Below are 16,001 nucleotides of genomic sequence, written 5' to 3'. Positions count from 1 at the left end.
TCTCTCTCTTTCTCTCTCTCTCTCTGGTTAAGGTGAGAAGGCAGTGTCGTGGATTGCTTACGACATCTGTTGCGTGGGCCACTTGTGCACTGTAATTCCATACATTAATTTGATGAACTATAGCATCAAATTGGGTAAAATGGGGTAGAATGGTTGATTATTACAGTATATGTCAATTAAAATATGATCATTGTGTATATTCATCACGTCATTGGGTGTGCACTTAAACAAATGTTTGTTTGAATGTGAGAGAGAGAGTTTGTGTTTGTTGTGTGTGTGTGTATCCCAGCTCTTGTTTCCTGTCAGCGTAAGGTTACCCAATGCTGTCTTCAATAGATTGAGCCACTCTGAACCCAAATGTAGAACAAGCAGGACACAGAAAAGACAGCGCGACAGGAGACTCCTCTCTCGTGAGAGGTAGGCCTGTGTGTGTTGAGGGTCCTAGTTATATTGGGGAGCATTAGGGAACATCTGTTCAAACTTGTTGACCTGTTGTCATTGTGTATGTGTGTGTTTGTATAGAAATTATGATTATTCTGAAATTATGTCATTTTAGTGTATCTTTTTAAATGCTTTTAATATGCGCTGTACCTTTATGTTACAAACCTGAATTCTACTACTTAAATCTGTTAAATAGTTTGTAGTTTGGGATTAAATGTATTTCAATATAATATCTAATAAGTAGCTGAATAATTGTTTAACTCTCTATGGACATATTTTTTGGCAAAAGTAAATGGGTTGGATGGAATATAGCAAAACTGAGAGGCTAAGGTAGAATTGAAAAGTGTATTATGATACTGTAATTATATGTGAGATTTCTGTAAATACATTTAAAGTCACTCAGTCTTGAGTTGGATTTTGGGTAGTTTACACTGCGTGACTCATTAAATACTAGACCAATTTAAGTTAACCTGTTGATGTGTGTTAGAGTGTACATAATAGTTACATCATCTCACACATTTTATAGCGAAATCCACCCACTGTACATAATGTGAAAAGTTATGGTTCCATACTTTAACATTATGTACAACAATTGAAACATCTAAAACATAGAAATACTTAAAATGTACACTACCTGAACAGATGGGGAATCGGTTTGTGAGGTCAGTGGAGTTTAAAGTGAGATCTGAGTCAGTTACTTTTTACCATAGATTTTATGTACAATGTTTTCCTTCTAGCAAATTTATAAAATCAAAAAAGCCAAAGGAAAAAAAGCTGTGATAAACCATTTAAAGATATACTAAGATTTTATGCATAGTTTTCCTATCATCTTTGTGTTTTTACAACTGTTGTTGTGGATATTTGTTACAATAACAGTATCTCTCTCTCTCTCTCTCTCTCTCTCTCTCTCTCTCTCTCTCTCTCTCTCTCTCTCTCTCTCTCTCTCTCTCTCTCTGTCTCTCTCTCTCTCTCTCTCTCTCTCTCTCTCTCTCTCTCTCTCTCTCTCTCTCTCTCTCTCTCTCTGTCTCTCTCTCTCCCCGTGACGCACATGGTCTCTGTTTTCTTGTCTGGAGGAGTTGAGCAGGATGACTCATTTTTGGTGTCTTTAATTAAACATCTGTCCATGCATCTTCTCTACACTGCTACATGAGATTTGCTTTGCTCAGTGTGATAATGTCGAAAATTTACAGTAGAAATTTCTCTGCTGCACTTTTATTCATAGCTGATTTATTGATTTGTTATTTAAATAATTATTCAATAAGGTTGTATTTGTTAACATAAGTTAATGCATTAGCTAACACAAATTAACAATGAACAATACTTCTATAGCTTTTATTAATACATGTTTAAAATTAAGAGTTGTATCTGTTAACGCAGCCTGGTCTCACTGTTAATGCGTAGTATTTATTTACACGTAACTTTAAAAAACAAAAAAGATATTTTTTGTACGTTTAAATAAATGAGGAAACGTACAATGTAGACGTATTTACAACATTTAAACGTAGCATTATTACGTTTAGACAGCAAAAAAATGTAAAACATTTACGTATCTTTCATTCCATAAAGATTGCTGTATAATTTCCCTTTAACCATTTTAGTAATATGTTACCACCTTAACCCTACCCCAAACCTTACCCTAAACCCAAATCTTACCCTAAACCCAAACTCTTTTTATGCAAAATGTTAAAATACGTAATGTATTCTTTTTAGATTATGCAACGTAAGTAAGGGATAATGTAGAGGCAGCCGGTAGTTATCGGGAAATAAGCCCCGACAGTGTGATCAGGACCCGACGCGAAGCGGAGGGTCTTGTATCACACTGAAGGGGCTTATTTCCCGATAACTACCGGCTGACTCTACATTATCCCGCTTATTACACGGCTACTTGTCACATAAGAAAAAAAACTGGACATGAATATGAATTTGAAACATTTTATTGGCATATTTGTTTTAAATTAAAATTTTTATCCTTCCGCGAAACTTTGCACAGATGCATAAAATGATCGTAATACCTTATTAAGATCCTCTGCTTCATACTTGTCTGTCTCCATTTTTTTCTCTTTTAGCCAGTCTTTGAGAAGTTTTAATGCCCATTCTGTATTTTTTTGTGTGTTGGCTTCGTAGCTGTCATGCTCTATTTTGTCAAGTTCAGTCTCAGTAAGCTCTCTGTGTCTTGTCGTGGTTGTCCAGTGTTTGTCACAAGATGGCGCCAAACAGACAGTAATCTTTATTGATCTTTATTGGCGCGGAGCGATCTTTCTCGTAAAAGTAGTACCGGCTATGCGTTATTATTTTGGAGCGGTTATTATTCGAAAAGAACGAACCTGCAAATGTCTCAACTGACCAATCAGAATCAAGCATTCCAGAGAGCCGTGTAATAATGGACAGATATGTTTAGGAACATATTAGTAACAATATAGCATTCAAAAGATATTTTAAGGTGCTACAGCTGACTTTTTCGGTTGCTGATGAGAACTCGGATCAAGATCGCTGGATAAAGGGCTGAATTGGATCTGTTCCTCACAATCGTATGAATTTTAAAGATGTGGATTACAGCAAAAGAATAAAAGTAACATCTTTTGTGAATTTATGTTGTTTTTTGTTGTAATTATTGCTTAGTAGGAATAATAACGTATTGCATAGAAGACAGCAGGAGAAAACGCATTTTTGTGTGTCATGGCAAACAAACTAAATATAAATACAGAAATGCTATTCATTTGAATTTTTTTAAATAAATAAGTCAGAAAATATGACTGAAAAGGTGTCATTGTTATGAGTAAGAAACGTCAATGCACGCGATTTTAATATTTATGAATAGGAATAACTTACGTACAAATTTGTACGTTTGTAAAGCTGTAAATACGTAAATAATTTACGTATTAGTCCTGTCAAAACGTCGATATTATATGTTTCAGTGTATTTTAAACGTAAGTAAATGTACGTATTGTACAACCACACTGAAACGTAAAAATACACACGTATTCTTATGAGATCACGTTGATTAACGTTAAGTTAATGCATAATGAATTAACATGAATAACTGCATTGGCATTAAATAAGATTAATAAATGATGAAAAACTTTATTGCTTAAAGAGCACCTATTACATTGCTATAAAAACAACATTATTTTGTGTATTTGGTATAATATAATGTGTTTGTGTGGTTTATGGTTAAAAACACATTATTTTCCACATTCTGTAGATTTTTGTAGCTCCAGATTTCCCTTTCTTTCTGAAACACATCTTTCTGAGCCGGTAGTGTTTTGAGACCGCAAGTTATATAGGAATACCGTCTAGCTGCCTGATGTGCGGCTGCTTCACGCTGGTCAAAAACAGTATATAAAAGTGCGCAACCCGTTCGGTTGGTCCAATCATGACTAGGATTTTCAAAAATATAGGGGGATCAGTGACGGGCTCCTCCCCAAATGTCATAGCCTGTCGGCCTGTGATGTAAAAAGCCGCCGAACGCCTGTTTATTGCAGTAGGCTACCTATGCGGTCGGATCCGTCGAGCACCCGTTGTGCTTTCACACATACTCCGGAAAAGCGCATAAACAATATAACAAAGCATCCTTTTTCTCACAAAACAATATACTTTTGATATTATTTGATAGACTAAGTGTGGATTAAGGATGTTTAAAATCTCTAACCTGGTGGTCAAGACATGAATGAATCAAATCAGCAGATTTTCAAAGGTTTATTTATCTCCACATATATCATGAATAAAAATTAGCAGGGTAACTTTGCAGTATACCACATTATATATTTCCTACTATGTGATTTCCATATTATAGACGAGAGTATTCAACGGCAATAACATTATTAATAATAAACATTATTATTTTTCAAAAATGATTTTTAAAGGAACTGTATTCTTACAGTTATTCAAAGATGCACACATTATTCTGCATATGATTTTAATATTAGACGAGAGTATATAACGACAATGAACGTCTCATATAGCAAAAATATCCACATAAAACATAACAGCAGAATGAAATTAATAAACAGACATGGAAGCAGGATTGACATGTAAATCGTAGTATTATTACTGCAAAAAACTCTGAGGTAAATACGCCAAACACAATGTTAACCGCACTAAGTCTAAATAACCAATAAAAGTGAAAAAAAAAACATTATAATCTCTTAAAACTTTATATGACAAAAATGATATTTAAAGGAAATATTCGTACAGTTATTCAAAGATCCACACATTATTCCATTCATTACTTCCTGTTTAAAAGCACGTTCGTCTCAGGCCTCGCTCTGTTATGTAATAGTTGATTGACACGTGCCGCAGCTCCGTCTTTCAAACAGGTATTATTTTGTATAGTTACTCATTTAGGAAAATTAGCTATGATTTTATGATTTTTTTTGGCAGATTGATTACGATTTGTATTACCCTAGTTTTACTACAAATACCATGGTTATATATATTTTTTTGACCACCACGAAATTTCCCGGTAGATTTTTTTGTTTCACTCCGCCCTTGGTTGTAGTCCAAGAAAAGAGATTTACGTTGGAGACGATAACTTGCGTCATCGTTTACTTAGGGGTTTGTACCTTTTGCATATTGTTAATGTACTAATACACACTTACACACCAAAGGAAATGTAAAATCATGAATCAGATAATTGGTGCTCTTTAATGTTACTTCTTGTTGGCTAATGCATTTACTAATAAATACAACTTTATTTTTCTTTATTTATATCTTGTTTTTCCCATGAAGATGACGACTGTGGGAATTAATGAAATAAGATGAATCATTGCTATGCAAATGCTGAGGTTTCCTGATTGGTTGTTTACACGGGATGTTTTTAATGGTTGCTGGGAGTTTTCTGGTTGGTATGTGGTTGCATACTAAAGCCATTTTCACACAGAGATTACAGAAAAACACAAAAAATGTGTCCGCGATTTGTTCTGGATCGTTTCATTTTTGGTTCATTCACACTGCCAATGATTTTCCGAAATCTGTGCATCCACACACATAACGTAGAGATCCCATTAGGGCTCATGATGTATTTAAAGTCCTGCACTTGGTAGGTTTTTTTCTAATTATTTGTGATTTCTCTTTCGGAAAACCACACGTGCATTTTAGTTTATGACAAGCTCATAATGTGTGCATGATGCGCTGTTCTGTCATGCTGGTGAATGATCTCAGCTTCAGCGCTGATAGTGACGAGCTCACTGATGTCTTTTTCGGTGCAGTTTAATGACATTTCTTTAGTTGTAAATGTTGATCTTTGTTTAAATCAACCTGATCTTACGCAAATCCGTATTATAGTCATGGAAAATTTTATCACTTTTTTTGTGTCCATGTCACGGAATTCAGCTTTTTTTCCGTGACGGGAGCACGGATGTCTTTTCTGTGTCACTCCAACAGATTTCTAAAGTCATTTTATGTATATGTAGAATCACTTTCTGTTACATTTTAAGACATCCTAACCCAAAACCCAACTCTAACCCCAACTCCAGGCGATAATAATTTAAAAGCAGAAGAAAAACATGTAGAAACCAATACATAAAAGTACATCCTAACCCAAACCCCAAATCTAACCCCAAGCGACAATGATTTAAAATTGAAAAAAACAAAGAAAAAACAATACATAAAATGACACAAGAAATCCATGGGAGTGACACGGAAAAGACATCCATGCTCCCGTCACGGAAAAAAGCTGTATTCCGTAACATGGACACATGAAGAGATCAAATTTTCCGTGACTATAACACAGATTTCCATGAAATCATGTTGGTTTGTCAAAGAGCTGAACCATAACTTCTGGTCCTCACTACGGCACGGCCCTTACAACATTGTTTCTGCGTCTTGTTCGCATAATGCTTTTCTTGAATGTTACAGCAATGTTACTCATTGAGCGATCCCAGAACATTTACGGGACGTGTTTGTGTCTGCCAATTTTACTGACATTTTCTGTGACCAAAGTGCTGTGTGAATTGCAGTGTTGGGAAAGTTCACTTTCTACATGAACTAGTTCAGTTCACAGTTCACAAATTTTAAAATGAACTAGTTCAGTTCATAGTTCATATTTCAAAATTTAAGTTCAGTTCCAAAATGAACTAATTTATAGTTATTTTTTCCATTCATATTATTTTTCTTAATTATTGCCATTATAGCCCATATAGAACCACAGACAGCAATTATTTTATCAGTTTTAACACTGAAGCTAAATGCGTCAGATTTCATCTTCATATCCAACTTTAAATCATTATCCAACCAGGGTTTACATTAGCATTGACTGTCTTTTCATTTTTGTATTGGCTTATACCTTGAAAGGCTAGCCGGGTGCTTCAACAAGGGGGTCGCACCCTGTGCGAGAAGCGCTGTGAGGCGTCACGTGTATGACAACTCGCAGGTAATGCACACCGCACGTGCACGTTAAATAGCGTGAGCTTAGTCAGAGCCTATTTCAAGATCCAGAATATGCGTTACCAGGCTATGTTAATCGTTAACGATTTAGGACAAATATGATGTTATTTAATGTTAAACTATGTGAGTGGCGCCGGCAGGGATTTCAGCAGCGTCCGTGTTGTTTTGATGACGCATGCAGCGTGAAACACTGACTGGTGGCGTTGTTGCCAGATTGGGTGTTTTTTCCGCTACACATTAAGGCCTGTTTACAGTGTGTTTTAGCCGGGTTTTCGACTGGAAGAATATAGAAATCTGGCACCCTATTGAACGACGTGCAACTGAGAGAGTGTGCCGTTCACAGGCACCAGAATTAACGAGTTCACAGTAACGTTCATCAGGCAGTAATACAGTACCTTTAGTTCACGTTCGCCCAAAATACGAACGAGTTCATGAACTTTCATTCAATGAACTCATTCAAGCACAACACTGGTGAATTGGGTTTTACTCATACAGTAGGACTACAGACTACTTTTTTTGTTTTATTGTCCACAAGCTGGAAACATATTTTGATTACGTATTAAAGTGAGAAAAAGCAGTATAAAGCAATGCGTGTTGGTAATAACTTGTTTTGTAAATGACTTTGCTAAAGAATTTCCTACAGACCCAATGCAGGTCAATGGAATAGTAAGTGAATTAGATGAGGGGTGATTGTTTTCATTACACCCCTGGCCAACAGTTTCTCTTTCTCTCTCCGTTTCCTTCCGTGTGCTACTATCTCGCTACTTCTCTTTCAGCTGTCTTATCCTTCCACACCGGCTCACAGGCCTGGACTGTGGTGTCGTGTTTGACAGGGTTGCACTTTAGCTTGGGTGATGTCCGGCAGACTGTTGTGTCAGAGGTGTGTCACCATAGATACTCTTCGTCTGTGTCACATTAAGAACAGTGTGGAACTCGTCCATATGACAGCGAAGGACACAGGAATTCAAATGAGCTTTGTGACTTGTTTGTTTGTACCAAAGCACAGTTATAATTAACACTGAAGAAAGACATTGAAGCCTATTATCAGAAGTTTTATTTAACATATTAACACATTACATATCAAAAAGAGCTGACATTAAGGCGTGCATAATTGCGCATAGCATTTAAATGGATAATTGAACACATGAATAAAAGAGAGAAAAAATAATAATCAACTACAAACCAAACAGAAAACAAACATCCATCTCCCACCCAAAAATTCAACCAGAAAGTGCTAATGTGTTAAACTGGCAAAAAAATTGCCTTTAAATTTGTCGTGTTTATGATTTGTCATGTTCGTTTTTGTGAGATTTAATATCAGGCATAATAATATCAGTGATAGTTTAATATCAGTGATAGTTAATTGTTATAGACTTGAAATTATAGAAATAATTTTGTTATAGAAAAATTGTTATAGAAAATTTCCCATCACACCCACATTTGCAGTGCAAAATTGATTCACAGGAAAAACAAAAATAACCCAGCAGCTGGCACCTGACATTTTTGAAAGTGTTGTGATGTTGACACCTCCCAAAATATGTCTCCTCATCATAACCAGTTGCTTTCGACAGCGTTCCACCCAGACCAAGAACCGAGACACAACGAGTCTTATTAGTTTAGCTAAACCCTCCCTCATACAGTGCATACAAGCTCTAACTCTTTGTTGTTTGTTTTGCAGGTCCAATTGGTGATTTCCCCCTCAATGTGATGACTTCGGAATATGATGACTGTTTGAAATAATTATCCAGTGCTTTGTTCCGGTGAAGGCTTGACTTGTGTAATGTCTGGAGCCACATGACGGTCCAGGCTGAAAGAATGGAGGTGGCACTTGTTGACTTTGAGAATGTGGAGAATATTGACAACAGTGTGGACAACTTCAATGATCCAGATTATCCCAATGAGATGACGGCTTTGACGCTAGACATGTTAGACTTTGGGCCGGACAGCCCTTATGCTTCAAAAATGTCCCAATTTAAAGAGAAGAGCCCCCAGAATTTGGAAGTATTACCACAATCACCAGTCATGCCCCCTCATACCAGAAGAGGGCGTGCTAGTTGCACTAGCCTGATTTCCAACTGGAAATTACTTGTCAACAGTGAAGGGACACAAAGTGAGACTATCTTTAGTCGGATGGCCAAAGAGTGTTATGAGGACTTATTTGTTGACAAGCGATGTCTTGATGATGGAGACCAGAAGGTCATCATTAACATCGCTGGCCTTCGTTTCGAAACACGCGTCAAGACCCTCGACCAATTCCCTGATACTCTGCTGGGTGACCCTGTGAAAAGAATGGGCTTTTTTGACCCAATGAGAAATGAGTATTTCTTCGACCGTAATCGGCCAAGCTTTGATGGGATCCTGTACTATTATCAGTCGGGTGGCAAAATCCGCCGGCCTGCAAACGTACCTCTAGATGTCTTCGCAGATGAGATCATTTTCTACGAGTTGGGACAGGAGGCCATGGACCAGTTCCGAGAGGAGGAAGGTTTCATCAAAGACAAGGATGTCCCTTTGCCTACCAATGAGGTCTACAGGCAGTTCTGGCTACTTTTCGAATACCCAGAGAGCTCAAACGCCGCCCGAGGGGTTGCTTTAGTTTCCATTTTTGTCATCGTCATCTCCATCATCATATTTTGTATGGAGACTCTCCCAGAATTCCGCGAGGACCTGGAGATTTTTCCAGCTGTGAGTCTTTCCTTAAACCAGACACCGGGTACGAGCCATCCCTTGAGTTCTCCATCAAGCCCCACTCCCAAAACCATCGCCAGCACCTTCTCCGACCCATTCTTCATAATTGAGACGGCTTGCATCATCTGGTTCTTCTTTGAGCTTTGTGTGAGATTTCTGGTCTGTCCCAGCAAACGGGATTTTTTCAACAACATCATGAACATAATCGACCTCATCTCCATAATTCCTTACTTTGTCACTCTGATAACAGAAATAGTGACCACAGCCGACAAGTCTAATACAGGGCAGAACATGTCCCTAGCCATCCTACGAATCATAAGACTGGTGCGAGTCTTCAGGATATTTAAGCTCTCCAGACATTCCAAAGGGTTGCAGATCCTGGGCCAAACACTCAAGGCCAGCATGAGGGAACTTGGTCTGCTTATCTTCTTTCTCTTCATCGGAGTCATTCTCTTTTCCAGCGCCATCTATTTCGCTGAGGTGGACGATCCCAACACCCAATTTGTTAGCATCCCTGATGGATTCTGGTGGGCAGTGGTCACCATGACTACAGTGGGTTATGGAGACATGTGTCCCATTACGCTGGGCGGTAAGATTGTGGGCACTCTTTGTGCCATTGCCGGGGTGCTGACCATCGCCCTGCCAGTGCCTGTCATAGTCTCTAATTTCAACTACTTTTATCATAGAGAGACAGAGCAGGAGGAAAAGCCACCCATAGCTGAGAGTGTCGATCAAACTTTAAAATCAGGAAACATCACAAAGCCTTCAAGTAATTCCTCTCTGAACAAGGTAAATGGGGGCGTGCAGAACGACAAATCAAAGTATTAAGAAAAAATAAACTAATAGGCACAAATAATTGGACAAGTACTTGACAGGCTTCACTACTAATTTCTTTTTTGCATAATTCTATTGCATTTTCAGTTCCACCATTTTGCATTTGAAATAATAATCAATAATGTTTCTATGAATCATGTGATTGCTGTGGAAGCTTAGCCAGTAAGGAAGAAAAATTTTGTTTGTTGTCCAAATTGTGTCTCATATTCATTCTGTGATCATTACAGTGCCTTTCAGTCAAATGTTAAGAACCATTATTATTTTCTCAAGTAGAAGCAATAAATTTATGGACTATCACCTCTGATGTTTTTAACAATTGCCTAAAATTTGATTACATCAAAAATCAAACAACCATTGTTATAACAGGGGAGAGAATTGGGGAGCTATGAGTCGACATCTCATTGTATTATCATTGTATTAAGTTTGCACATATGAGAAATCTGACTCAATAAGAAGCTCCTCAGGACAGTACTGGACATATACAAAGCTCATTTTCTTTGTGATGTTGATGTTAAATAACTGCTGCTATTTTTTACTTAACTGAATTTAAATGTCATTTTAAAACCATGTTTTCGAAAAGCAGTTAGCAATGTCTCTGTTGTTTTCACAGGGTAACTGGTTTGTTATTGTTGTTGATATTGTGTATCAGTGCAAGAAGAATTTATTATGCAAAATCTGACATTTTATTTGTGTATTTTACATCTATGTTATGGCCTTTCACAGGCAATATAAATGTTTCTGGAATTGTGCAAGAGAATTGAATTGAATAAACTTATTCTGTAATTTGAATTAAAATCGATGAGAAACCTGGTGTCCTTATATATAATATAAAAAGTATAATATTAAAAAAGAGGGAAATTTCAATCATTTTAATTTACGTCTGAAAATTGGAAAGAGCTTAAACAATTGATCATAATGTATGTGACTGTAAATATACAGGTATGTGACAAAATAAAACTATTTCATGTATAAAGACAATGTCTGCAGTTGCAAGTTGCACTAATTATTACTAGCTAGCTACTTTTTAGCAGTACATACTGTACATCATGTGGTTAACTGTTTTGAATACAGTGAAAGAAAATGAGACGCTGTCAACACCATAAAAAAAAACATAAAGCCATACAATATCTGTTTGTGTTATTCACTGATAATCTTCTTTATAGGAAGGTTAAATTTGTAAACATTAGTTAATGCATTTGATGTTTATGCTACGGACAATGAACAATAAAAACTAACAATGAACACTACATTTATACCGCATTTATTGAGCTTTGTTAATATGTCAATAGTTATTTATTGTTTGTTCATATAAGGTCATTGTACATGAACTTACATTATACAACTTTTGATTTTAAAAATGTCTTGGTAAAAGTGTAAATTACTTTGCATTATTAAACTCAGTAGTGTTACTGAGTACTGTTCATTGCAAGTTAACTGTAAACTTGGAAATGGAAACTTATTATAAAATGTTACCATCTTTCCACATATTTTTGTTCTCGCATCTCTGTGTGCCATATAAAAACCATAAAGCTTTAAAGTTAAGCTATTCTGTGAAACAGTTAAACATGCAGTGGTGTATGTTAGTTAGGCAACAGTCATCTAACGGGAAAGTAATGAAAGTGTGTGGAGGAGTTATATGACGGTCAGGTCTTTGAGGTCCCCCACCTCTTCAGAAACCCTTCATTTACTTTGTGCTATATAAGATATCCTCATTACAGCAATGTCAGGCTTAGCTTTCACCGTAACATGAGCTCCTCCTCTTTTTCTCCGTCATCAGAGACAGATCACAGCATCCACTGCTCTCACGTTGTTATTTGAGTACATCTTTATTGTCAGCTAAAAATTATGACTAGTCATGTGTTTAAATTATACATTCTGCTGCATTTTTCTCTTCAAAAGCCTCATAAAATGATAGACTTTATCTGATTTATTATATGTGTACTTGTAACTGGTATAACTTTGTGCTGCTTAAAGGCCCACTGAAATGGCTTAAAATTTGCAGCATTATCTGATATGGTGACATCAGTTTACTAAAACAATGAAACTATTGAGAAGACCCCTCCCCTTTTTAAAATAACCAAGCCTATTGCTATCAGGGAATAGTTTTTTATTTATGGCACAGTCCAGCAAAGACGTACTGTAACAAAATGTAGAGGGTGGGATGCTTCAGCATCTAAAGAGCATTTGATTGGACAGAAAGCTGAAGTGTAGGGTGATGTCATAAACATTCAAGACTTTTTAGTGCCCATGCCAAACTGTAAGTTTTGAATTCTTATATCTTCTGTATTAGATTTTTGTTATGTTTTGGACCACCAGTTTATATTTACTCATATTCTTAACGTATTTATACTTAAAGTAAAAAAGTTCAATGTTAATTAGGCCTGGCAAACTCGATTCCTTTTAAGGATCCGGGTTATTGTGAGTCACTCACTAAAGTGATCCGGGTTGTGTGAGTCACTTGAGTCAGTATTGCTAAATCGCCAAGGAAACTCAGGCTGTGTTTACATTAATGCGTTTATCCTTTTAAACGCGTTACTTTTGCTACGTTTACGCCTTTCATCTACACTACATCACCGTTTTCGACCCTCATAAACGGATTAGTTCGCAAACGCTGAAGACCCTGTTTTAGTTTGAGAACTCAGACGTTGCTCTGAGTGTAAATGAACGTAGACGGAGTCTTATGTAAACGAACAGCTGATGTTAACGTGACAGCGCATCATTTTCAAAGTAAAAATTATTTTATTCATGTAAATGTTGGTTTGCAACAGAGGTTTTGCCAAAAATAGTAAACATCTACCAACCAGCTATTATACACGCTATATCGGATTGTTTTAACATGTATCCTTATAGATAATGTCTGTTTTATATGAATGTTTGAGTATTGTTGGGTTTAATGTGTTTATGTTTTGTTTAAATTTAGTTAGCTTACGAAAGATAGACTGTGATTTTAAACGCCATATAGGCGTTGCAAAGGCCAATATGAAGGGAGAATTGTAATGGGTCAGACATTATTTTCCAGTTTAATGTAAGTTTTGTTTGCTACTTTAAAATGAATTTCGTTCCAAATAACTTGTCTCTTAATTTTAATCGATGTTTTGTTGATAAGTTTTGTGAATATAAATTAATAAAAACAATAAACTCAACGTCATTAATATAATGCTCGTTTAGGCGCTTGCGCTTTTAGCTCTGTGTTGCTAGCGGAGGACGTGCACGGACCTCGCACACTTTTAAAAATGAATGCAATAAGCATTTCTGGAAGGCTAATGCAATACTTCACCTCTTACTATGTTTGATTGAAGTTTGAATTTGCTGAAATTAATTTTTGCTTCAAGTTCGCTATACTGTTCAGTACTGTTCACTTGAATGCTTTCTTTTTAAATCATAAAGACCTTTCTGTTTAGTTATAAAATCAAAATTAACCTATTAATCATATTAATATGTTGTAGGGGGGAGCTAGAAGAGTATAAGTGTTTATGTTTTGTTTAACTTTAGTTAGCTTACGAAAGATAGACTGTAATTTTAAATGCCATATAGGCATTGTAAAGGCCAATATGAAGGGAGAATTGTAATGGGTCAGACATTATTTTCCAGTTTAATGTAAGTTTTGTTTGCTACTTTAAAATGAATTTCGTTTCAGATAATTTGTCTCTTAATTTTAATCGATGTTTTGTTGATACGTTTTGTGAATATAAATTAATAAAAACAATAAACTCAACGTCATTAATATAATGCTCGTTTAGGCGCTTGCGCTTTTAGCTATTTGTGTGTTGCTAGCGGAGGAAGTGCACGGACCTCGCACACTTTTAAAAATGAATGCAATAAACATTTCTGGTAGGCTAAAGCAATACTTCACCTCTTACTATGCTTGATTGAAGTTTGCATTTGCTGAAATTTATTTTTGCTTCAAGTTCGCTACTGTTTAGTACTGTTCACTTGAATGCTTTCTTTTTAAATCATAAAGACCTTTATGTTTAGTTATAAAATCAAAATTAACCTATTAATCATATTAATATGTTGTAGGGGGGAGATAGAACAGTATAAGACTTTCCCAAACACATTTTTATAGGTTCAAAAATAGTGTCTGTTATAGTTGCCAGCAAAGGACCCATGTATGACTTTTTGTCAATATCACACACCCCTAGGCTGCGTAAATGCGCAAAGGTAAGCTATTATTAGAGTAATAAGTTATTTGACACTTTTATGCGCATGCCCAGTTATGTGATTGGTCATGTTTCATGCGTTTATGGTGGTGTAAAGTGTGGATGAAGATTCTTTTTAAAATGCCAGTATAAACGAGGATCGTTTTCATTTTAAAATGCCGTTTTAAAACGCAAATGCTCTAATGTAAACATGGCCTCAGTACAGACCCACTTGTAAGTGGCTGATCCACGCGACTCGAGATTCTCAGAGCCGGAAACATTGCAGACTCGCAGACCATGGGACTCATGAGACTTCACTCGCTCGAGCCGGTTAGTGGATCTATAGAGCGACTGAAGTCTCCTCAAAAGCAAACCCACAACAAAAGCCTTTCACTTCTGAAATAACATGCTTATACGTTTTAGGTTTGGTATGTATGGACCGTTTAAAATAAATAGGCCTAATAATAATAGCATAATAATATAGAGAAAATATAGAAAAAAACTGTGTCCTGATTATGTAGCCCCCGAGCCGGAGAGTCTTGAGTCTGCAATGTTTCCGGCAGATCTGCGAATCTGCAGTGTTTCCGACTCTGGTTTGAGAGACAGTTCGTGCGGATCAGCCGGTTACGAGTTGAGAGATTCTCGAGGCAGAGCAGATTCACATGTCTCTCGAGTTTGCAATGTTTCCGGCTCTGAGTGAGAATCTCGGGTCAGTTCTCGCGCAGATCAGCCGGTTACGAGTGGATCTGTAGAGCGAGTGTAGTCTCATTAATAATGTTGAAAGAGGTTTGTGTGTGTGGTGGTGCTGTTTATGGCTTTACATTAAATTGTAGTAGGACTCAACTGATCCGCGTTAATGATACTAGAGACTTGCGACTCATGAGTTAATTTAAAGATCCGGGTGAAAGATCCGAGTGAGTCACGACTCAAACAGGTCTAATGTTAATTTCATGGGGGCTTTAAAATACTGAGTTAATATACAATTCTCCTAGCCTGGTTAGCCAGACCTACATCAAGATGTAAGGTCTGGCAACTCTTCACACAAACGGCTCAATGCAAGGGGCGGGATATAAGGTTGTCCCTCAAAATGCCTCTGCACGCAATAGGATAGCGCTATGACGGATCAGAGCAACGAAGAAGGTGACGTAGTTACCGTAACCAGTCGGCAAAACTCAAAACACATCTTTCTTGCTTAAAAAGGACTTCAGTAGGGTTTATTTGCTCTTCTCTCAAAGAAAAACATAAGTCTAAGTCCTCCAGAGTCGCGGCCAAAGCCGCTTCAAAAGAAAGCTGTTCGCCAGCAGCAGCAGCCATTCTCTGTTTTCAAGTAGGAACCGTTGCAGCTCTGTCGTCATCATGTTAAGCCCGCCCCACAGACGCTACACATGATGTGATTGGCCTGACCAAATTTTGGTTTTTGGACCGGTTAAGTGTATTGTGAGTGCCTAGACTAAACCCTGGCAGCAAATATATTTTGCGGCCGCTAGGGTGCGTCTAGATTTCTAGGCTACAATT

The 16,001-nt window shown here is 36.9% G+C and overlaps 1 protein-coding gene across 1 annotated transcript; it reads left to right on the top strand.

Annotated features, from left to right (window-relative positions):
- The first annotated feature begins 286 nt into the window (after positions 1-286).
- Positions 287-11,280, top strand: kcna10a (potassium voltage-gated channel, shaker-related subfamily, member 10a). The gene is made up of 2 exons (XM_065286720.1): positions 287-417; positions 8,504-11,280. Exon 2 carries the CDS (start codon positions 8,620-8,622, stop codon positions 10,339-10,341), a length of 1,722 nt encoding a protein of 573 aa, XP_065142792.1. The 5' UTR covers positions 287-417; positions 8,504-8,619; the 3' UTR covers positions 10,342-11,280.
- Positions 11,281-16,001: the final 4,721 nt, after the last annotated feature.

This window comes from Paramisgurnus dabryanus, chromosome 21 (genome assembly GCF_030506205.2).
Source record: "Paramisgurnus dabryanus chromosome 21, PD_genome_1.1, whole genome shotgun sequence".
NCBI classification, from domain to species: Eukaryota; Metazoa; Chordata; class Actinopteri; order Cypriniformes; family Cobitidae; genus Paramisgurnus; species Paramisgurnus dabryanus.
This window is presented reverse-complemented; position numbering and strand designations above follow the sequence as displayed.

Excerpts from the sequence above, each read along its gene's own strand:
- kcna10a (XM_065286720.1), top strand. The coding sequence starts at position 8,620 with ATGACGGTCCAGGCTGAAAGAATGGAGGTGGCACTTGTTGACTTTGAG.